General features: G+C 38.5%; 1 protein-coding gene across 1 annotated transcript in view; it reads left to right on the top strand.

Annotated features, from left to right (window-relative positions):
- The window catches only part of LOC128367544 (receptor tyrosine-protein kinase erbB-4-like), a 319,149-nt gene that overhangs the window by 265,118 nt on the left and 28,524 nt on the right, over positions 1-25,507 (top strand). The window contains exon 20 of the mRNA XM_053328130.1: positions 1,136-1,321. Within this exon, the coding sequence (XP_053184105.1) occupies positions 1,136-1,321 (186 nt within the window). The remainder of the gene's footprint in view (positions 1-1,135; positions 1,322-25,507) is intronic.

Here is a 25,507-nt window from a genome sequence, read left to right as displayed (position 1 = left end):
ACACACACACATACACACACTATCACTTACGGTATGCTGTATATTTTTGCCGCACAGCTATCCATCTCATGATGAATTGTCATATTAACCCATAACCCCTGTAGTCACTGTGTGTGTGTGTGTGTGTGTTTGTGTGTGTGCGTGCATGCGTATGTGCGTGGGTGTGTGCATGCGTGTGTGCGTGCGTGCGTGCGTGCTTGTGTGTGTGTGTGTGTGTGTGTGTGTGAATTCATGTGTGTTAGTAGTTACATAGTTGCACAGAATAGATGAAGGCCTATTCTTATCTTTGGTACATTTGCTAGATATGTATCATTTGCATAATAAGTTTCCTATGTTGGTGTTTACGATGCTTCAATTACAGTATATACAATATTGAAGATCAGTTTATCATATTTGCTGTTATAAACTTTGTACTGTTTGGCAATATAACACTCACACCTAAGTGTTTACTACATTTTTAATTAACACAAAGACTGCTGACAGTCTTATGAAGCAGTGAGTCACTTTGATGTCTATATGTTTTAAATGAAATTCTACTATTTTTGACCTAGTGGAACCTTGCTGCTTGCTTCAAGAGAAACTCTAGCCTAAAACAGAATAAGGGGTCTTATGATCTTTGATAGTTCAGTCTATACTTGTACACAGGATGGTCTGTCTGCCAGCTCTTGAGTTGTGCTGAGTCTTTGAACCTTTGCTCTCTCATTTCTCCTTTGGTACTAACTGGCAAACATCTTTAGGCTCAGTATCAGGGAAATGTCACACATAGTTACAAGTGCTTAAATGTGTTTTAGTTAATATGACAAATATATTATAGTTTGAATAAAAAGACGAATATGCTATTCTCATTACAAACAAGTTAACATTAGCTTACAATTCAATAACTATATAGATGCCATTTTTTACCTGTATTACAGTGACCTTCTAATGTACATATTTGGAGGAGAATGTCAAACTCAATTATCTACTGAATGCTTGTTTGTTCTTTACTACTGCTTTTCAAATCTAAGCATACCAATTTTTAACGGTTGGTTTTTCCCTGAACTAAATAACATTGTAGAATCAGTTGACCTAATGTTCAAAACTTCACCCCTAAGCCTTTGCCCCACATGCCTGAGTGTGTATCTGTCTCATTCAGGAGGCCCTGATCATGGCTAGCATGGAGCACCCTCACCTGGTCCGTCTGCTGGGTGTCTGCCTGAGCCCCACCATCCAGCTGGTCACACAACTGATGCCTCATGGGTGCCTGCTTGACTACGTCCACGAGCACAAGGACAACATCGGATCCCAGCTGTTGCTTAATTGGTGTGTCCAGATTGCCAAGGTAAGGATGGAAAAGGCTGCTTCATTAGTTGTTTGACTGGCTGTATCAACGGTTGGTTGATGCGGTTGGTGTATTTATTTGTTAATTAACTGGTTGGATGTTTTGAATGCTTGGATGGGTAGTTGTCAGGTTGGTGGATTGACAAATAAGATAGGTGTTGTTTTTTAGTATTGATTCACTTTGATACTTCAAAGTTGTTAATCTGTGGATTAACAATTTGTTAATCCGTGGATCATTATCGTGATTTGTACTTCTGCACCTTTGACGGTTGCAGCAATTATCTGGATCAATGATATGTGATAGGTTGGAGAGTTGGAAAGCCCTTGAACTGCAAGTGGACCTCTACTGCAGACTATTAATCCACTGGATAAGACTGTAATACTGCAATCATATTTGCAAAGCTGTACAAGATATATAGTTCATTAAGTTGTTTTTGAGTGTTTTTTAATGATATTTTGTAGAGGTTCATCTACTGTGATTGTTATGTTCCTATAATAATTCATTGTTTCTCAGTTTCTGCCTTTTTTTTACCTTTTCTTTGGTTTGCAGTGAGTGAGTAATGCCACTGTCTCACTACATCTGCTTTTGCTGTTTTACAAGTTTTACAATCGTTTTACATTTTTCCTTCTCCTCCACATTTGTGTTGTGTTGTCGCAGGCTGCCAAGCATCGTTTCCTGCACAGAAATAATACTATATAGATGTTTTATTTGGATTACACAGACACACACATACCCTTTTCTAACATGTCTCAGCCAAGAGAGGCCAAGTGAATTACCACATTCTGTCCAGAGTGAAAAATCTATCTGCGTTGGTCTTTAGTAAATAGCTGCAAGCCTGAGACAAGGACTGGAGATTTGGTAAAGTGCCTGTGAGTGTGTGCTGGTGTATGGGGAGGATTCAACAGCAGACAGCGGCGCCCCTTGCCAGCCTCTCTGGAGAGCTGAAGTAAATAATTCAAAGCCTTGCTTGACTTTGTAGGGGAAAGTGTGGAGTGCAAGGAACTCACTGGTATGGGATCATGGATGACGGTGTGCATGATAATTAGTTATAATTTAGTTGTCAATGTTAATAGTTGACAGCTACATCTCTCTTACTCCATCTGTCTTTGTTTCTAAGGGTTTGGGGGGGAAATTACAGGGTCACAAATCACCATAATGTTGAGTCAACCTCTCTGGCACAGTCTAACCACCTTTGTAAAATATGAGCATTATAAGCTTGAAAAACAATTTTTTATTCATCTAACATTATTTACTAAAAAGGTATTTATAGCACTGCTTTTGTATTAGATTGCATTATACCTCTGTTTATATCATACCATATAATTATCTCTCCAAAATGCTGCAATAGGTCGATGGCTGATGAAAGTGTTATGCACAGAGAGAAAAGTAATGGGTTGAAAAGACAGGGAAACAGAATGAAAATGACTTTGCAATCACTGCAGTCCCAGATTTAATATCTTAGACAAATATTTCTGTTGCCGTTTTTGGCTAAATCAGAGGCAGGCAGTAACATTGAGCATCCGCAGGAAAATATTAAACCATCAATTAAACTTTGGGTCACAGTTACAATCATACCACATAAGGTGCTTTTTTTTCATACCAAAGGGATATGCATTAAGTCTTGCCGTACTGACATACTTCCCATGCTGCGCAACACAAATATGTTCATGGTATGGAATTAATCACCCAAATTGGAAAAAGGAGGGAGGTCGGCTATGTACACATGACAAAAATATATGCCTGCTGTGGAGATGTGTATAATTCATGAAGGGTTGATGATGATGTATTATTTACCACCATTATACTGTGTCTCACACGTGTATTGTTTACTCATTTCAATAATTGGCTACACCTCCTAGGGACACAAATAGCCATCAGGTGTTGCAGTTAATAAGATGCCCACACATGGGTTCATGCACACATTATCACATAGACATAGTCATGTGACCTCCACAATGAAGGCCTCCAACAAGGTGACTTGGGATACTTAAGACAAAACACCATCAACGTTTCCAAGTGTGGCACTCATAATAATTTATTCTAGACACTCGAGTCTTTAAAACATCTTTTCTGCAAATGATTTTATTATCTTTATCACAGACGTATACATACACTCTTGCTGGGTCTTACGGGGCTCTCAGGACTCTTGCAAGTGACAGAGCTTCACTCTCTGAGGCAGAATCCCTGTGGTCCTCCCTCTCTGTCATAGCCACAATCACAGCCATAGATTAATAATGGAGTGATCCACCATGAGAGTCATACTAATGAGCAAATTCATCAGAACTAAGAAGCATGCAGGGCTCTGATGCCACAAAATGTTTTTCTCTCTCCTGTTTCATCTCTCCATGTCCCCTTACTACAACCCATTACAGTATATCATTTTCTCAGCATTATGTCTGCTTGCTTTTTTAGTTTCCCTCTTGTTTAACACCTTTATTGCTTCCCTTTTTACAGTGTGGTGTTGCTAGGTTTTGACTTTGGAACTGTTCCTACCATTCTAAAAATGATATATCAATAGCATGATACCATCAAACAATGCATTGTTCAGTTGATATGGACATGGATATTATATTGCTTTGTCTTTATTGTATGAAATGTTTCCGTATTTTGCACAAATTTGTCAAGCAGATTAGAGAATGTGAAATCCATTCTCAGACATGGTTATCTGTTTAAGGTTTTTAATTGTAGAGATGGCTTGATACCACGTTTGCATTTCCAATACCAATACTAATGCAACACTTTTACTGTGTCTGCCAATACTCCATTATACCAAAAGAGACAGAGGGGAGATGATGTCATAATAGGAGCTGATAACATACAGATAGCAAGAAATATTCCACCATTATTACTTGCTATAAATTGTCAATAAGCCAAACAAATTGTATGTTGCTGGCATTGTCTTTTAAAATGATAAGCACTTAACTCCTACATATGCAGTGCATTAACATTTCCTCCATTGCTGCTGAAACTGTTTTACCCTGAGGTGCCACTTTTTGGAGTTTATATGTAATTCGGTGTGCTGTCAGAGTTAGTACACACATTTGACTGTGTATATTTCAGCTATTAAAACTCACTGCTCCAGCATTCTAAATGCATTTAAAAAACAAGTCACACCTGTACACTATAGATGTGGGACAGCTGAAATAGAAATCAATAGGAGATGATTTTTTTTCTAACACTGTGCCCAACTCACTGTTATCCAATATGAAAGCATCTGAAGTTTAAGTTTCATTTGAAAACACTGGTGATGATCCAATTATTCCAGTTATTTGCTGCATTGTAGTGTGAAAATTGCACTGATTCTGTAAGGCACTGTAGTGACACGCTCCCTGGTATGAAAGGGAACAATTTGGAGGCTTCTGCATGAATGCTTTTGAACTGGTAGAAAAGACACGAAGAGACAGAAAAAGGGGATATGATGTCATACATTTGCACAGGGTATACATAACACTGACAGTTGCTATCATGATTAATTTTCCTGTTTAATATTTCGTGTGAACTGCACACCTCTGCCTTTGAAGCAGAACTTGTTGTCCCAGTATCTGTGGGGCTTGTATCAGGATGATGTAAGGTGATATGTTTTGTCAGAACAGCATCAGTACAACAGACTCTTGTGGCCTCAGTTTCAGCTGTCAATCTCAGTTTTACTATAGGAGTTCTTCATCGAAGCAAGCGTTACAGTGGAAAACCTTCCTACATTACTGCTTTGGATTTGTCTCACTCAGGTATTGTGAGAATATCTGTGTGTGTAGTAAGAAGGCCCCACAGTGTGTATCACAGGGTCATTTCTGGGTAAACCAGACTGCGCAAACATGCCTTCCTTCAACTCATTACATACGCCCCCAGGGTTCCAATGAAAACTGAGTTCACGTCCCATCCTACTCTGTCTACAGTACTCTCCCTCTGATTTCTCTCTGTTTGTATTTATTTTAGTGTGTTATCCTATTCTTTTTTTTTTCTCTGTGTGTCTCTCTCTGAACATTTGTGCAAGAAGAATATACAGTAGGCCCCCATATATGCTCATTTTAGTTCTCTATCTTTTGTTGGTACAAATATTGTATCAGTGCTGTCATGTCAGTAATAATGTACCCTTGTATGAAGCCACTCACTAGCCAACTGTCTCCCCTGTATTGCTACTTTCTAAACCCTCACTTCTATAGGCAACCTCTAATGATGCTTTCCTTTTAATGCTTTTTTTTATTGTGCACTAGTATGAAAAGCATATTTTGTCCATTAATTCATTCTTTATATAAATAAAGAACATATATTCATAGAATACATTCAGAATGTTTGCCATTTGAATGGGACATCTGTTCATCACAGTAAAAGTAAAATATTCAACATGCAAAAATTCCTAGAGTACTATATCCTCTGGGACCATTTTTTAAGGGCACCAGCTAGTTCAGGGCAACTAAGGTCTGTCCTTGAATGAAAGCGATTACTTTTTATATGATTTCAATGAAGGAATGACTATGATTCTGATATGATTCTCCTGGTGTAATACAGTGGACTTGCCTGGTAATGACTACCTTATCATCACTTTGTACACAGGAGTAAGGAGTGCTGCAGCAATTTTGACTTTAAACAATTGAGTGTAATGTGTTAAGGGTGCAATAAGTGACGTTCAGCCTTGAAAGTTGTCAGGAAACAACTATTGGCTAGGTAAAGATATAGTGGAGTAATAGAGACCTGAGCAGTGAATGAAATCACACTCCGTCTGTGTGTGATTGGTTCAGGGTCCATTACTTATTTTTTTTCAATTCCATTGAGTAAACAACTTTGTTTGGTCGGAAATGTTGGCGCTCTAGTGTGACATCTAGTGGCTGAACAACATGTATTGCAACTTTAACATTGTTGCTCCAGTTACATCCCATGTTCTCTTGCTCACTTCCTTCTTATTTGATATGGACCACCCATGTTTGTGTGACTATCAACCAACAAGAACTCACCAAACACCTCTTCCACTCTCTTCTCCCACTCTTATGGAAAGTACTCAAGTTGCATTCAGATGTTCAGTTCCAGCCAGTACTGCCACATAGCATGCCTGCTCCAAGACTGCATGTTACAGAGCTAGAAGCAGATCACAGGCGTCAAGCCTTTGATACATACCAACCCTTAAAAATGTCAACAAGTGTCCGCCTATCTCCCTTCCCCCCGCTCTATCTCTCGCTCTTGCTGTCTGCCTCTCTTTGATTTTCAATCTAATTAATTCTGAGGCTTTTTTGTAGTGGTCTTTCATGACTGCATAAATAAGTATATGATTCAATGTTAGCAGCCAGAATACCTCCCTCCTCTTGGGTTAAATATCAGCCTGAATGCTCTGTACAGTTTGACAGCAGCTTTATGCACGTTTTTATCAGATGCAATTCACATCAAAGTGAAGAAGTGGTTAGGTAGAATTAATGGGTGTTTGTTTTTTTTATGTAAGTGGTGTTGAAGTACAGCGTAACAGAGGTGGAACTTACTGCTGCTATTTCACTTCTATAGTAAAATACCATATGGAGATGTTTAGATAAAAAAAAATCTGAATATTATAATAGGTTATTCTGCACTCACCTTTTCTTCTCACTTGGGTAGCATGATTGGCTGCTGTCGGATGGATTAACTTGTTATCAGTTGTGAGTTGGTTTTGCAGGACGCTGTTTTTCTTCTTTTTTTAATTTATTTTTTACATACATTGAATGTTTGGGCATAGGGAGGATATCAAGTCATTCCTAGACAAAAGGTCAAAGTCCAAGTCAAGTCATGAGTCAATGGTGTTAAAGTCCAAGTCGAGTCCTGTATGAATTTGCCAAGTCAGAGTCATCATTCATATTGCTAAAGTTCTTAGGAAAATCAATTTATATAGACTTCACATCAATTGCTCAATTGCACTCAATCCATGAATGTGCAATTGTTACTTACTTGACAACCTAAATATCTTTTTGACCATTTTCATTTGAATTATTTGAGTAAAAAGAATTAAGGGGATTTCTAAACAGCAGGAAATTGTTCTTTTGACTGCAGTAATATAACTGCTGCCTCAAAGAAAAAACTGAAAAATAAACACAGATAGGATTTAAATTAGGATTAGACAATCACATGAATAGCAAAGTCGGATTTGCATCAAAGTCAGGTGACACAAATCCACACCTGTGCAATGTAATGTATCATCTATAGTGTCTTCCTTAAGTTGTGGGGAAATCCATTATTAAATGAAATTATATTTGATATGTAGTCTTGAATGAAAATGCAATCTCATTCTCTTCTGAAAGTAATAGTGATTTGTGACGTTAAACATCGCCCATCTTAAATTATCCTTTAGATAAAAGGGTTGACATACTGCTAAATTCCCCCGGATCCGTATCCGCTCCGGAATGGCTGCGCTGCATTCCGGCTCCGTCCTCCGCCGTCCGTCAACACCCACCGCCTCCGTCCGTGTTGCGAGATCTCACGGATAATCACGCAGTATAGCGGGAAGTACTTTCTATATAGATAACCACAAAACCAACACATCCATTCGGAGGAGTAGTAGGGGTGCTGACCTGTTGATCTGCCTTGTCAGTTTCAAGGTATAGTGCTGGGAAATATGATCCGCCGTGAACACAGTGTATTTTATTTTGAAAACCGGACATTTTTATTTTGTATTTGTGCTCGACCTCCTGTCCAGCACGATCTGCTCTGTGCTGAATTGCTGCACTGTGATCCGGCATCCGGCAAAAATAGAAGCTCTGCGTATGTCCTCCGGAGGCCTCCGGACTGTCAGAGCCGTTCCACAGTCATGACGGAGCCGTTCCGCAGCCGGTGGAAGTACACACATTGACTAGAATGCAAACAGATCGGATCCGCCGCTGTGCCGGAGCAGAGACGGACCGCAGTCGCATCCGGTGGAATTTAGGGGTTAGCCATACATGATGCACTTGATTAAGAGCAAAACTCCAACTAGTTGGCACATGTCAGTTGCTGTCAGTGCATTTAATCCATGAATGTGCAGTTTGTTATTATAGGCACAGCCAACATTCCATTAGTTTCTGATATTTTTGACCATTTTCATTTAATTTATTAGAGTTGATTTTTGCCATTTTTGTCTGAAAAGACTTACAGGGGCTTCCAACAGCAGAAAGTCATTATGTTGGCTGTGGTAATACCCACACATAATATGCCTGCTGCCTCAAAGATTAAAATCCAAAGATCTTTTTTCAAATGAGGGTTTGACATAAAGATCCAGGTAATTGTAAGTCTGGAGTACCGCTCTTCATCAGTGTCAGAAAAATCTCCTGCCCAGGTGATCGGTTGTAATGAAAGTCTGCAGATTGTTGGCTCTAAACCTCTGTACTCCAAGAAAAGGAATTCAAGTGTGTTGTTCACAATTGAGGGTAAAATGGAGTGTGGGACTGAAAGCGGATTGGTGCTGTGTCAGTAGACGCTGTATGGACTGTCATGGTGAAATGATAGCTTAGCCTGAAGTTGAAGTGACTCTTCTTTCTAACCCTCAGTTAAGGTCATGAGCTTTGGGTGGTGACCAACAGAAAGATAACAGAGGTGGAAACGAGTTTCATTTGCAAGGTGAGGATCCCTGTGGAGGTTTTCCAGTCGTGTCCAACTGAGAGGAGACTGAAAGGGCAGATGCAGAAAATGTTGAAGGCATCATATATCCTATCTGGCCTGAGAATATGTTGGAATTTCTCAGGAATAGCTGGGGGGAATGCTAGGAAGAGGGGCATCAGGGCTACAGTATATAAAGGTGGAAAATGAATGTATTGATGTGTTGTCATTGTAGTAATTGAACTAGTAGTTGTGTAGTTTTTTTTTTCGTTTTCGTTTGGTCGATTGTAACATGAAAAAGCTTTAAAAAATTGAAAAAATTATTCACATGGGCCAATGGACATATTGTGCTCTGAATGCAAAAGCACAAACCTGAAAGCAGCAGGCAGTCACAGCAAAGGACAGTGTTGTCAGTCAGACATACACACACAAACAAGAAACCGAGAGAATACATTGACTCAGTTTCTCCGTATCTTTTCGTTTGCCTCTATCTCACACACACACACACACACACACACACACACACACACACACACACTCGCACATATATATGGCAGTGACACAGTTTTAACAGCATCTGGCTGAGCAGAGATGGATGTGGTCAGGTAGGGCGGTTGGGGGTAATGGATGACTGCAGGCAGCCCTCACAATAGATGAGACTGGCAGCTGAGGGAGACAGGTCTACACTAATGAGTGACTGCCAGACATAAACACACACACACACACACACACACACAGGGAAATGAAGGCTTGTAGGTATCTAACCTGGCAAACACAGACGTTAACAAAGGGAGCATTTTCATAATTTGATTTGATGCATGTACACCTGATGTGTTGTGATTACCTCAAACTTACAAACAAACAAACCCAACCATACAGACACTGCATGTCAAACAAAGTATCTTATCAGTCTTTTTTTATTTACCAATTAATTATCTTTTTCTTGTCTCTACCTATCAGTGACAAACTGCAAATGTTCTGACCATTTCTTTATTATTTTTCAAACACACACACACACACACACACACACACACACACCACACACACACACACAAACACACTGTGACAGATATATGTGTCTTTATCCACTGCTTTGTGTCAACACTTTGCCCTATATTTGCTCCCCTCACTACTCATTACAGAACAGGTGTACCCTGTGATTTTATATTTATTTCCCCAAGGACATAGATATACCAATACTCACATCTTTGCAACTAGACATCTGTTTCTCTCTTTGTGTGTGTTTATGTGTATGTGTGTTTGTGTCAGTAGTGTGTATGTGTTAAGCCTCTCTACGCCAGTCTTTATGTATCCTAGAGGCTGTAAAAGTGAACTCTTTCAAAAAGGCAATTGAACTGAAATTTGAGAAAGTGAGGAATGTAGCCAAGAGAATGCCACAGAATTAAATTAAGGTTTGACTACTATAAAAACAGTTGTAAATGTAAGTCCAGTGTTCATTCTCTTGTAGCTGTTTTTGGTCTCTCTATTAATTCTTGGGGAAAGTATCTGGATCTTTAAATGCTCAACTAAGTTCAGCTAGTTCAGCATGGTTGCCAGCTGTGTCTGTTTGTCGTTTGGTGCTGAGCAGGTAGTGTATAGTGTGTTAGAGTTTTTAAAGAAAAAAAAAACCCTTCCTGCTTCCTAAGAAAGTGGTGAGAGAGTGAACCAAAACATTAAAGCCTTGCACAGCTGAGAGGAGCTGCAGAATCGATTGATAATTGTCTGCAGGTGCATAACTGTGACTTACGTCTCTCACCTTACACATTGCCATTACATACATTGTTAGAAGACATTATTATAGCCACTGTTTGACAAAAGATTATAATTTCAGAAGTGAAATAGATGGTTCTTCTATCTTTTCATGCTGGCTAAACTTGTTTTGCAGATAGTATTTAATACTCCGGTGTGCCCGTCTAATGAATTCAGCACAATTTTGCCCACTGACATATTTTCCCTACAGTTTTACAGTTGGAGACACATCAAGTGAATGACTCGTTGAGTCTTTGCAATATGTAGCAAAATGCATAATATTCTAATGTAAGCACCATAGTGCATTATTTTTTTGCGTGTGTATAATAACTGTTAGGTAATAAACAAAAATGTAGAAAAGAAAAAGCTTATTGTGGGAAATGTTGGTGATTAAATCTCTGGAACTGCTTTGAAATTTGGTTTATTCAAGTGAATAAATTTGTACATCCATCCATGTGTATATGATTGTGTAGATGTATGTGACAATGTGAGCTCTGAGGCCTCTGGTGCCAACGCTGGTGAATAGCTTGTCATCTCTTAGCCATGTAGGCATAAGGCCAACTCTGCGACAGCTTGGACCCACTTCACTTTCAATTAGTCGCCTGCCTCTGTAGATGCCTCCTCACCAGTCTCTCTGGAAGTGACTCAAACCCCCGTGTGTGTTTGTTTGTGTGTGTGTGTGTGCGTGCGTGTGTGTGTGCGTGCGTGTTTGTGCGTGCGTGTTTGTGTGTGTGTGTGTGTGTGTGTGTGTGTGTGTGTGTGTGTGTGTGTTTTTGCGTGTGTGTGTGCGTGTGTGCGTGTGTGTGTCTGTAACAAAAAGAGAGCAACTGCATGGGTGATAGCTGATGGGAATGAACATCCCTATTACGTATTTTATGTAAATAAAATGTGTGTGCGCGTGCATGTGAAAGTGTGTGTTAGTGCATTGTCCTGCCTAAAGCGGTGGTGGAAGGAGGAAGGTGGTTCATGAATGTCTGTGTTCAAGTGTGTGTGCAATGATGTCCGGTTGACATTTCCATCCCTTTGCTAGACAGGTGCAAGGCTGTGTGACATCTCACCCCTCAGGGTTGCTAGGCACCTGCCAGATCTTTGAATGAGAGACTTGAGGGTGACTCTAGTTTGTTGAGTGGGGTGTTTAGCCTTCTCCTTCTATATAACAGTTTGATCTTAAAAGTATATAGACATGTGCATATACTGTATGTATGCATGTGCATTTTAATACAGCGTTAATGAATTTTAATGAAATGTGGAGTCTATACACATTTCCTTTGTGTGTGAAGATGAGTTTATGCATTTATAGGTATATCTTTAATAAGTAAATGCCTTCGAATCTGTGACCACATTTGACCCAAAAAATATCAGCTATTAAAAAGCCCAAAATGTGTTAAACATCCAATTGATTTAGTTACAGTTTTGGTGTTGTAAGAATGCAGTTATCAAGATGAGTGGGGCTTACTGAAGAAAAAGCAATCAAAGTCAAGCACAACCAACATGCCATTAAACCTTTTAATGATCTCAGCCTGTCCATATTCCAGTTCACTGCAATTAGCAATAAAACTCTTAACGGGTGTGGACTTATGATGTAGCTGTTTGAGTGCAGGTCAAGTTATATGGTACAGACCTGCACCATCTGTTATTTTCAGTGGTGTCTGACTCATTCAGAGGGCATTGAAATGTAAGTACCTCCCATTCTGGCTGATTGTTTTTCTTCTTTTTACTGTACAATGATGCCATCAAGAAGCGTAAGAAGGCAAATTTCAATTAGTGAGTCATAAATAATAAACACTAAATTGTTTGTGAACTAATTTTGCAATATAATTTGTTGTATTTTTATTGTAATTTATCTTTAAATTAGGATTAGGTGAAGCAGCAAAGAATGCTGCGAAGTATAAATATATTTTGAAAATGTGTTGTTATGCTGCAAGGCTATGTAATCTTCAAATGTGGATTGGTGATAAACCTCCTGATGTTTCACTTTGGTTTGAAGCATTCCTGAATTTAATTCCATTTGAAAGGTTATTATACATGTCTGAAAATAGATTGGAGTCATTCCTGCATACCTGGTAGTCAGTCCTAATTAGTATAGAAGATGAGTTGCAAATTGGGCTTCAGAGGTATATAATGCATTAATATTGAATCGTGACTACTAATATATGTATGTATGTATGGACATATGTATGAATATGCAAGATTTATCTTGTAGATCCAGTACTTATGTGCAGCTGCTTCCCATGAATGAGAGTGTGAGTGTGTGTGTATGTAAGTGTCATTCATAATATGCATGTGTTTGTTTCCCTCAGTGTGGGGATACTGCAGTATATAATTATTACTGAATTAATGAAAGAACAGTGCACATGTATTCTCTGTTTACAGTTCATTCTTAAATTTGCAAAAGTGTACACGGGACAATGCAATACTACTACTAATAATAATGTAAACAATCATATCATGTCTTACCTGTTACCTGACTAATGAAATATGTGGTCATTTTCCAACTTAAACTATAGCAAACATTGCGTGTTTGTGTGTGTATGTGTGTAGGATGTGTTTTGTATAGAGGTACAGACATAATGATATGACACAATGATTAGTCAGTGCCATTAGGTGTGAAGATGTATAGCCTACAGTTCTTTAATTTGAATTCAAAGCGCTAAAAAAATGAAATTGTGAAAAAATGATGATGAAGAACATAACCTACACACAGGTGTGCTTATCACAAGGACTTTGTAAGCATACTAATGTGTCTTTGGGTCAAATTGTTTATATTTTCACTTTCCTTGTCCTTACCCTGTTGTGTAACCTTGTGCCTGTGGACCCAGCTTGTGCAGCTTCATATGCAAACACATCTGAAAAGCTAAAATGGCATATTTTGAAAGCTCACAGCTCATTCAGACTCTCTCAAGATGCCCTGTGGAGCTGTCACAGCTCAAGGTTGTTTTGGAGTGTCATCAGTATCATCTGACAAATGTAGCAAATGAAACAGAACTATAGAAAACCTGTCCCGCTCATTTGTCCTGATCGGGGCGCAGGGTTTTGCATTGTTGAATCCGTTATCATGGTCAAGACAGAATCCTCCTGTTACAATATGGCTTTTGTTAAAACTAGTGGACAAAATGCAAGCACGTCTCAAACTCCCTTCAGCAAACTGGGGCTGGCTGTATAGGCCTTGCACACTCAGACTCAGACTGCATCCAGACACATACACAACAACACATCCCAGGGCTCAGAAGAGGAAACCGTACAATATTGATAGCAGCTTCCAGACCTCAGTCTCTCCGAGGCTTACCACACAATCACCTACAGCCACACACACAGCATGCACACTTGCAGGGGGGTTCAAATACAGACCATAATATACAGATTTACGTGTTCACATACTCACACACCTCCTGGACTGAAGAGAGATACTGTATGTATTATTTACTGGAACTACAGGGGACAAAGCAAACTCGGAATGAGTAAATACTGTCTGGGAGGAGAGAGAACGGGTTGGTGGGTGGAAATAGATTCAAGAGCTTAAGAAATGGGCAGAGCATTGCTATTTATTTTTATTTATTTTACTTTACTTTCAGCATGCAGGCCTGGTCATTTTTTAGGGGCCTCATTTACAAAATGGTGTTTAGCATTCACATGAAATTTGTTTTGCTTGTGCACCAAAGAGCACACCGGCATGACATTTTCCCTTTATGAATCACAATCAAAATGTGCACATGTGGACAAGTTTCACATCCCGTCCACTACATTCCCACAATTAACCATAAATGACCTTATGAATATTGATATACATGTTGTTCATGCAGAGCAGGGCAGGGGCATTAAAAACAAAAGAAAATGTAAAAGGCAGTTGGCTGTAATGCATATTATACAAATACCATACAGATAGTTTTGGTTTTATTTACCCTCATTGTCTCAGATATGTCTGCCTTCACCCCAATAAAGTCAATGTAATTTAAATGTGATACTGTGATTAAACATTTGGATCTAAAATAAAAGACTTATTTGAACTTCTTACTATCTAATAAAAAACCCTATGAAGCCTGTTGACAGTGTGTTCCATGGATTATCTAGAAAAAGTGGGACGCTGATTCATGGAAATATATATTGCTATTATTTGTTATTCTTTTTCCTGAAATTTAATCAACAAACACACTTGGATGCACACTCTCTGCATCAGCCCATTCCCGGAAACTCCTGCTTGATTGCCAAGCTTCCAGCCTCGCAACAGATCAATCATAGATCGCAGCTAATGTCTCCTGTTATGGCACTCTGTGATTGCCCTGTTATTATCATACTAATTATGACTATCATCATTATTATCATTTCTCTATTACACTTCATTACTCCAGACCTGAAACAGGATCCTATAATGGTCTAAGTGGCAGTTATTCCATTTATTGATTGGTTGGGGGTTACAAACCTTGTTGCATGCTGTTTTCTGCTCTAACTGAAGTTATTGGAGTGCTGACATGGCACCGGCCACTCCACCAGTTACCACAGGTCTGACCGATTGGGTCATAAATTTGCAAACTCAGAGTACAGATCACACAAAGAATAGAGTGGGGAGGCAAAATTAAGTACTTCACTCATATGATTGACTAAACAGTCTTTGCTATCTGGCAATTGTCAATTAAAAAAGAAGATTTTATTATTAACGTCCAGTTTGTAGTATCATAGGTTAACCAATTACCAATCTCATGAACAGTTAAGTAAATATCAGCCAGTCTGAGCCAGTCATCAGTAACCTGTTTTACTCTGTTTTTGAATATGTTTTTTGTAGTTCTTTGCTCGCTTTAAACATTTACATTGGTGCAACTATCTTGTATCATTTGAAGGAGATTTAAAGACTAACCAGAAGTATCTGCAAAAAACAAAGAAGTGTACACACCTTAAGGCCCATCCTGTGAGCAACATTGCACTTCAAATCGTGTACTCTGTTGATGTTTACTTCAGAGGTGTCTCACTAGTGTGTTTCAACATACCCACTGTCCCCCTTTGCAAACAACCTGAGGCAATCTCCACACACTTCCTCACTGGAAAGCACAAACACACTAGGCTTCCTACATTTAAACATGGGCAGACGGATGGCTCACCAGATATGGGAGCTGTCCCTTCTCTAAAAGCTGAAGAAATTAGAATAAATGTATCCTCTAAATAGCTGCTGTCTCCCACAGTCACCAACCTTAGTCAGCGACTGACTCATAAACTCAGTTGTTTGCTATATGCCAGACACACAAGCTGTACCAATGTGATTAAGGACAGGAAGAATGTCGCATTACGCTGCTGTTGGCAGAACATTTTTTTTTCTCTCCACAAATGTCAAGTTTTCATTAAATAAGACAAATACACTTAGGGTTACACTGACAACCATGGATTTTAGGAAATAATGCAAAAGGCTTTGAAATAGTTTCATAAGCCAAAAGGTCATGCACTGTTCCCAGCCCACAGAGAAACATATCTAGATTTATTTCAAGGAAAAATATGAGAAGTACACTAACAGTATTCATCTCCATAGCGATCTGATATATAGTAAAAAATATATGTTCATCGGTGTGATGTATCCCAGCACAGCACAGCAAACAAACTAAACCTGACCCAAAATCACTACCATGGTAACAAAGCCCTTACTTGGAAATGTGCTAGTTTATTCAGTAATTAGAAAAATTGTTTTTTGTTGTTTTAAATGTGTTATTTTTCATTTTAATCATTACATATAATAGTCAGGAGAAACTATTGTTCTTCAACAAGAGACACATTTTAATTTTATATCACCATGTCTATTCAGTCACGTGAAGCTGTGAATCTCCGTGTTTCAGGTAGCAATTATGATTTGATGTGAGGAGAAGATGCAATAAAAAGAAGGTCCAATGATGGAAATGTGGATGCACTTAGGGGAATTGAGATGTAGGCTACCTTCTCATTTCTCTTCTTTTTAGACATTGTTTCATTTAAAAGCCGCACAAAGAAAGGGTCTTTTTCTGAGTTTAGATTTAACAAAGTTAAAAATTGCAAAAGTGCCTATCCATCATCTATCCATCAGTCTATCCATCAACCTATCCATCATTATGAAGAGTGAATTAACTACAAATATCAAGACAACATCATCATCAGTAGGGTGGGCCAGCCATCATGCGTTCAGAGGCAGATTGTTCAAACCTCAGCCCCACTGACAAGTCACACCCTAAAACGATCAAAAAAACAAACCAGGAAGCAAATCACTGACAGCATTACAGTAAATCAAAAACAACTTGCCACTTTGCTTCAATGTCTAAACAACACAATGACAAACAAGGCAAAAACCTCCAAAAGTGGGCATTTTTTTATCTGTTTTTTATGAATAGCCAAAACACACTAGGGCTGTCACTTTTTCAGTGAATAAAGTTTGAATCATTGAGAGCTAAGGCTGGATTTATTTCAAATTAATTTAAACACAAAATGCAATGGTTTACAGTTGACATTGTTTTTATTCATGGTAGCTTTGCTGTCTTGGTGAAACATTAACAGGGGACTTCTTGTTGTCATAGTAATACTGCAAGGCAGTTGCAGACAGCAAAGAGCTTCATATTTATCTATGATTTTTCCACATATGGTGTTGACTCTAAAATGCTTCAACATTTTACCTGTCAGTTTGGTGTCAGGATGTACAGTAGCCTATATAATATATAAAGCCATGCCTGCAATCTAGTTCTGGCAGCCCATCTCAAGTCGCCGCTCCACTCACATACTCGCATATTCCCCTCACTGTGTCCAGCACACTCATAGTGACGTACTCAGTGCTCTCATTTCTGACACATGCCTGCTTTCTCACAGTTCACGCAAGCGATATTGTTGCTTGCTGCTATTGCTCATTTATATAGCTCATCCCCACTCTCTCCCGGAAGTTCCAGGAATCTCCCGCATATTGATAGCAGCTCCCTGATGCCCGCAAATGAGATCCAATCTCCTGGAATCTGGAGTGAGCGAGCAAGAGTGCGCACCAGAGAGTGACTGCACGTGTGTGTGTGTTTGTGTGACTATAAATGCAGTGCGTGTGTTATAGCTCTGTGTTGCCGCTTATTACTTTTTGCAGGTTGGGATGTCTGCCACTACCTGCTGTATAGGAGAGGCAAAGGCTATACATATTCTATATTCAAATAATCAATTATTTGTGAGTTGAGTGATTGAAATACATATAGGCCTTAGTATCAGTATAGCTTTTAAACCTCAATTTCTATTTTGGCTCAAAACATGTCTTCAACTTGGAAATTGGAGCACAAACTAAAGAAGCTGGGACAGGAAGAGAGTTTCACTTTATAATAGATTCATGCCATAGTAGAAACAAAGGTCAAATTACTAAGGGAACATTTAATATTAATAAACTTTGAATAAACCAGCAATCAGTAAGCCCCTCTGCTCTGTGCGGGGGCAGGGTGGAGTGTCAGGACTCTGCCAACAGACTCAAGCATGTCAAGGAGTGACCAGAGACGAGGTGTGACACAAGTCAGAGACAAGTGATGTAAAAAGAGAAAAGTAGACAGCAAAAACAGAACTTTTAATGAAGAATGGACGCTTTTAGCCCATGTCCAGACAGAAAGCAATGCGTTAGCAGCACGTTTAGCAGATAAGAAGCAGCGAGTGACTACACAGGAAGTGTTCAGGTTGCTTTGTTAAGCACAGGTCACATGTGTTTCAAAAGGCGCTCACAGCCCTCACATCAACAGCATTTATTTTTCTAAACATTGAAATAGCAATACCAGGGCCAAGCAATCAGCCCATACTGAACAGGCACATTTTAAATGCACACTGCACTACAATGATTACAAGCAGAAGTCCACAGAGCAGGAGAAAATGGTAAAGAGTGTGGAAAATCTCTAAATACATTTCCTGCCAAAACCAGTTGATTGAATACAAAACGGCTTCTCTCCTTGAGAGGTCGGATACAATTGTTTGTTTGTTTTTCCACTTACTGCTTTTCTGTTTCTTAATTTGAATACCTCTACAGGTTGAGAGGTTGGTACACACTGCCACACCATAGCTGTACGCGTGTGTGTGTTACTTATCCATCTATTTTGTGTCATTCATTTGACACAGTGGAGGGTGTTCATTTTTTGCATGCTTTATTCTTTCTGCATTAATGTGTGACTTGTGGTGCTTAAGTTTTCAGATGGTGATTACTTTATCATTTTTTGTTTTATTGGCCATTAAGGAAGAATTATTTCATTGATAGTTTTGGGGGTTGCGTTTGAACAGCTCTACTTGAAAAATCTTTTATATCATGTTTGTATCCAAAACTGCCTCTGGTGTCATTGTTTTAAAAGGTTTTAGCACAAAAAAATATGCAGACTCACACGCACAATTACTGTAGATACTCTTATTTCCATTATTTTCTTCTCTATGCACACAAATTACAGTTACACCTCCTCATCAGTGTGTATTTTCTATTTTCTAACAGTTTGTCAAAAAATAAATTAACAAACCCACTTTAGCCAGTGATTTCAACACGTTTCACAAAGTAATAAAATTGTTTTCATATGTTTTAATTGATGCCTATAATTACTAATGTGCACTTCAGAAAAATATATAATTTGCAGATTGCTTTGTTTTATTACTTACATACTGTTGTGTACTTACTCACATGTGAAAACTGATTCCTGTGCACATTTTCAATCTATTCAGCATCATACCCACACATCACTTTAACAAATGATGTTGATTTTGGGGCTGAATAAAGATGTATTGTCTTGAAATATGTCCACACTTTATGTAACTTTTTATTTCACTCTATTTGGATGAATACGTTCTAAACCTTTGTGTTCCTGGTTTGTAAATGTACATTTTAGTCAGATACTAAATAGCAAGGAATAATGTAACTAACCTTTAAAAAAATGTATGAAAAACAATATTAGGTAGCTTTGAATGTTTTCCCTTTATTATATTAAGTTTGATCCAGGTACTCCGCTTCCTCCAACAACCAAAAACAGGTACAATGAGGACTCTCTTACTGTAGTGTGAATGTCCACACATCTCCCAGCTTTCCACTAAAAGTAATGCTTGAAAACTCTCCAGTCTCCAGCATATGATTGAAGTTAGCATAGACTGGATATATTTACATATACAAACTATATATTTACACCTGAAGAAAAAGTCATCCAAAATTTACTCAACGACATCTGGTCATTGTCTTTTCTGTCTGTCATTTGCTGCTGCTGCTGCTGCTGCTGCTGCGGCTGTAAAAAGAAATTAATAAAATGGCAAAGTTTGTGAGCTCGGAAACCAAAAAAAATGACTGAAAGATGCTAAAATGCTCCATAAAGCTGAAGATAATTGCAAAGTGACCTCTGTGGGTTTGATACCATAGGCTATACATAAAGTGGCTGTTTGATCCTTTGTTATTAAAAAAAAGATAAGTGCTGTTTTAAGGGTTGTTAATCAATAACAATGAGTCAGAGAATTATGGTTGTCCATTATCACCTTCTAGCCCTGGGAAGAAAAACTGCAAAACTACTCATCCAAGTGCACCATCCATGATTATTATTACATTATGTAGTGTGGTGTTAAACTGTGTAACTTTTTCAGCATATATTTGGTTGGATCCCTGCTTTAATTAGCAAGATTAGTGCCCTGTGTGGTGATTTACTGTGCAAATTAGAGGCTACTGTAATTGAAGGGGACAAAAATTAGGTGGATCTGTGCCAGAAACCTGTTCATGTTGCAGCTGCTCTTTGGCTGCTGATATAAGCTGACCAGTCATATATTTATGGACATCACTTTAAGAATGACATTTTCTCCTGTGGATACTCACTGGCAAAGAGAGCAAGAGTAACAAGAGTCAGACTGAAAGAGAGAAAGAACAAGTAGTAGTGTATTACTCCATGCCAAGTACATTAACATATCCATCTGGTGTCTGATTGTTCCTGCACTCCCACTCACCCCGTTGGCCCCTCTTGCCCCCATCACTGGGCTTGAGTGAGCCTTTCCAGGACAAGGTCATGTTGTTGGCGTATGTTATGAATTTACCACCTGATCCCAAAGGTGCCTGTGGGGGCCTGGCGCACTGGCAGGCTGGCAGTAGAGAGACGGTAGTGGTAAACTGACAGGAAGCATGGCTAGATCACACAATCTGGGTCATACATAAACACACAATCCAAAAAGTTACATCATTCTGGCATTGTCTTTCCTCCATTTATGTGTTTACCTCTTTGTTTTATTTGTCCTCATTACTCTAATATCAGGCTATAATATTTTAGCTAGAAAATAATTGTTGTATTTTCCTTAAAATTCCTTGACTTGACCTGTGTGTATGTTTGTGTGTCTGCTGCAGGTATTGGCAGTCCCTTCAGCTTCATAGCCAGGTTCTATGTGGGTCAGTAATGGCCAAGTGTCCAATACTGTACAATGTGGCCAATACATTATATATCTATGGGAGTGGGGGGCGGGGGGGGGGGGGGGGGGGGGGGGGCAGGTTAACACAGATGGTATGACTGTAGTGAATAAAGTGGAAATATAATAGAATTGCACTATATGATGTTTAATTTAGTTTAGTAATTTTGAGTTAACTTAAAACCTTAAACTGCAGCTCAAGTGAGTCCAAGCCATGCATTTTCTATTTGTATAAAAGAGAGCAAGTACCTAGCATTAGCCAAAATTATAATAATATCAGTAGAGAATTCAAGCCAGGTGAGAAGTAAAACTTAATTAGTGTGAATTAATGTGAACACAGCCCAAGTTGTCTGATCCAAAACTAGGCCGTGGCATTGACATTGTGTTCATTTACGATGCTCTGTTGCCTTAGTGACAAGCTGCTGTGCATTGTTACTGTGGGGCAGTTGGGCTAGAAAGTTGGCTGTTTAAAGTCATAGCAAAGTTACAATTTAGACAACTGTGGGATAGACCAGTTTTTGTTTTGTTGTGTATTTTAGCATTGCAATAAAATAATATAAAAAAGGGAAGTGTTCAGTGAAAGTTGAGATGAACACTTCAGATGAATGGCTACTGGATGGCTCACTGTCTCTTGCCCTACATTAACTTTGAATCAGCAGGTCTAGATGCTGCATTCTCTTTGTCATGAGAAAATGAAAATGGCCCTTGAGGGTTTTTAGAAGCGATGACTTCACTTAGAGTTTAGTGAGCCGATGCCCCTGCAGAGGTTGAGACAGAAATGAATAGTGAGTTGCTGAAACCAGCTGTTTCCACACCATTGTTTAGTCTTTCATTTTGACCTATCAGTATGAGATGATTCGATTAACAAGAGGGAAGATGGATGTGTTTCTGCTGAGTGTTAGCATTTCTTTGCCCTCACCCCATATACACCTGCTCTTCTTTTTGATGTGTCCTTTTATTTTGTGGGCTTAAATGGGTTACTTTGCACACTCTACCCTTCTTCCAACCTCACCTAAACACCTAAGACCCCATCAGACTTTAGATGTTGATGATATTCTGTCATATGACTGGCTCCTTTCTACCTTATACATACATAGGTGAAGAGCAGAGACAGTAAAACAAGAAGATTAAAAATATATCCACAAAGGGAGTTTTACAGCAAATATATACACTGTATATTAGAGTATCATCTATTTCCTATGTAAATGATTGTTTAATTAATTCTTATAGGGGAACATTTCAACGGCATATTAGACCACAAAATTTCAAGGGACTTAAATCCAAAAAATCTAAGACTGTCCCAGGGTTGAGGGATGAATTACCCCTAAATTCCACCGGTTGCGTCTGCGGTCCGCCTCCACTCCGGCACAACGGCGGATCCAGTCCATTTCCATTCTAGTCAAGCCCGAACACAGCACAGCTATTCCGGAGCGGATCCGGATCTGGTGGAATTTAGCAGTTAGATTGAGTTTAAGTTACTGTAGATGCTCACTCTACCTCACAGAAAGGGACTCCATATATGTGTCTCTGGGGCTAATATAGAATAGATCTTCTGGATTTAAAAAAAATAGATAGATAGAGTAAAATGAAGTAAAACAGACTATATCATTATTTGTGGCCATAGAACAATGTGTTTATTTCCAGACACACATTTTAAATGCCAGAGACTTAATGTTTCATTGTTAGACAGCCCAAATATACATCAGGAACAGCAGAAAGTTTTTAATGATAATGAGAGTGTCTTTCCTTCTGTGTTAATGGAAGGCGAGGGGAAATAATTGCCATATCTTCTTCTAAGATAAATAAACTGAGGCTTGAAAAACAGCATGAACTGGAGAATTAAATTAAAACACTAGAGAGTACAAGCACAAGCAATAACATAAGTATGAAACAAACACTAGATTTAAGTTGAATGAGCTATTAACCTACAGAGTTGAGAGGGTCTTTGATTTATTAATAGATATATTATTAGATGGGCAACAGAGCAATTAGGTTGCTTGCTTGTCAATTACATGAAGCCAAATTACAGTGGTGGCCAAAGTTAGATATCACATGACTAGTTTAGAAACAGCCCCAAAGACTAATAACATGTTTTCAGTCTGTGGAGAGTAGTTCTATTTAAGACAGATCACACAACACATGTTTGAGAAGATTTATGTTGCCCAGATTTCTTGTTTCAGCCCTTCAGCCCAGTCTGGCCCATCCAAATGGCTGGACTAATCATATCCAAATTTATAGGACAAAACAAAAATCAGAATTCAACATATTGTTTCTAGGCAGGTTATCTCAGTGCTGTGGTGACATGGAATAACAATCAAGAGAGTGGATGGGTTCTGAGAGAGGTGAGCTCACCCCTGTGGATATCGCTGTCTGTTTTTAAACTACAAGTAAAGAATGAATAGATTAGATGCACATTGACCATCAAGGCAACTGTTAGTGGAGTTGACAAGGAAACAGTAAATGCAGAGAGAGTTTTCAACAAAGATGGACTCCAGTGATATTGTACCTACGATTATGTAAACTTGAACAAAAGGAAATGGACGATGGTTTGTTTGGTTTGGAAGTACTTGTTAACTCTGAGCCCATTATCAATAATTTCCAGTGGTATCTTTAATTACTTTACTTAAGGAATAATGTTAATGTTAGCTTTATTGGTTGGTTTCTTTCATCTTTATGTCAGCCACAAATCAAGATTTAAAAGTGTAATAGATATTTTTATGCAATGATAAATTAGTCATGTATAAATTGGCCCAAATATCTCAGAAAGTGGTTTATTTTTATTATTTGGCCTTGTAATATTTGCTATTAGAAGTGCATGGCGTGTCAGCATATGCACAGAAGTAACCAACACAAGTAACTGGTAATCATGTGGGTATGGTTGGACATTGCTTTATGTTTGAATCCACAATTTATGTTTGTGGATATCAACAAATGGACACTATACATAAGATTATTGAGTGAAAGCAGCTTTAAATAACTGTGATTTATTTGTATTGCTGTGCTGTTGCTCTTTATTTGTCTCTCTGCCTGAGCTCTTTTCTGTCTTACCTTCTGTGGGTGGCTAGGTCAAAGGATACCCTTCATACATTTATTCATAAGAAGCTGGATGAAGGTTTTCAAAAATATTAGCTTAACACTTACCTTTCTCTCAATCAAAAGAGACTGGTGTTTTTCTCATTTATTGTCTCAGGTTTAATTTTTTTGTTCATTATTCTTCATTTAAATTACAGTTCATTTGAACATTAGTTCCACTGAATCAAAACAGCATTTGAATTCATGGCTTGTAGAAGAAAGAACAACTTAACTCATTTTCTAGCTTAATGCATTAGTCTATAAAAATGTGTGCTCCAACTGCCTAATAGGCTTGAGATAAAGTATGTATTTTACTAGCAAAGTCGTTTTTTGAAGTATGCACTTTTTAGAGCCCAAAAGTAGAGGCAATGGGGATTCTTTGTGGATTGTTGATGAGATTTGTTCCTTCCTTGTTACCCTCCCAGTCTCAAATCTTATACTTTTTTATTGCTCATCCTATCTACTTAAATATAATTATGCAACCTTATCAACCCTCGTCTTTTCTGCAAGGCAAAAAAAGATATCATTGATGTTTTATTTCAAAAATACTGACTGGATACAAACATCAAATTATTGGACCATCTAATAACATTCATGAGCTAAAGTGAGATTACATTAAAGAAATGATACATAAAGGTACAGAATGAATTCATTGAATGACAGCAAGATTGTTAACTTAAAAAAATAAAACAATCATGGCTGAGTGAGGTCATTCCTTGCTAAGCCGCCACAGTGACAGTTACAGGAAAGAGGCTGAATCCTATTTAGAATGATGACTGCTTGACAGCTTTTCAGCAAAAACAGAACAACCCATCTCCCCCAGAACCACATCCTCATCTCCCACACAGTCTGCCGCTGTCTTGAAGTAAAACACAATGTTTTTCAATCATCGCTAGACTGTTAGTTTATTATATTTTTTTTCAGCAAATAATTTCCATGATCCATGATTACTTTAGGATCAGAGGAGTATTCTTGCCCTCTGCTATTTGTAATCTCTGAACATCTCTGAACATTATCAGCACTTTTTGTACTGGCAGCTGAACTTTGCTTTAAAGTGCATTTACTTGATTAGGCAGTAACGTAAAATAGTAACCAGAGTAGCTAGTCTTATGTTGCAGGCACATCTGGACACACTGAACAACCCAGCAGGTGGGTGACATGGTGGGTGATGTACTACAGGTGGTCTGTCCTTGGTTTTTGCTCTGCAGTTTTCAACATGGTGGCCACATCACAAACTCATTTTACAGCTAAAGAGTTTCCAAAAACATTTTGAGGCAAGAAACGGGCAATGCAGTTAAAGAATGCTGATCATATTTGATCAGCACTGCCTAGTTTGATATGTTGATCTGATATTCATCAGCCACTTTGCGCTTGACAAGCCTCCATGCAGGCAAACATCAAATACACTGATATGTCCTTGAGCAGGATCTGTTGGTAAACCTGATGCCTCACTGGACTGCACAGATGTCCAAAATAAAAATAAAA

Source organism: Scomber japonicus, chromosome 11 (assembly GCF_027409825.1).
Source record: "Scomber japonicus isolate fScoJap1 chromosome 11, fScoJap1.pri, whole genome shotgun sequence".
Lineage (NCBI taxonomy): Eukaryota > Metazoa > Chordata > Actinopteri > Scombriformes > Scombridae > Scomber > Scomber japonicus.
Note: the sequence above shows the minus strand (reverse complement) of the source record. Positions and strands in the feature narration are given on the sequence as shown.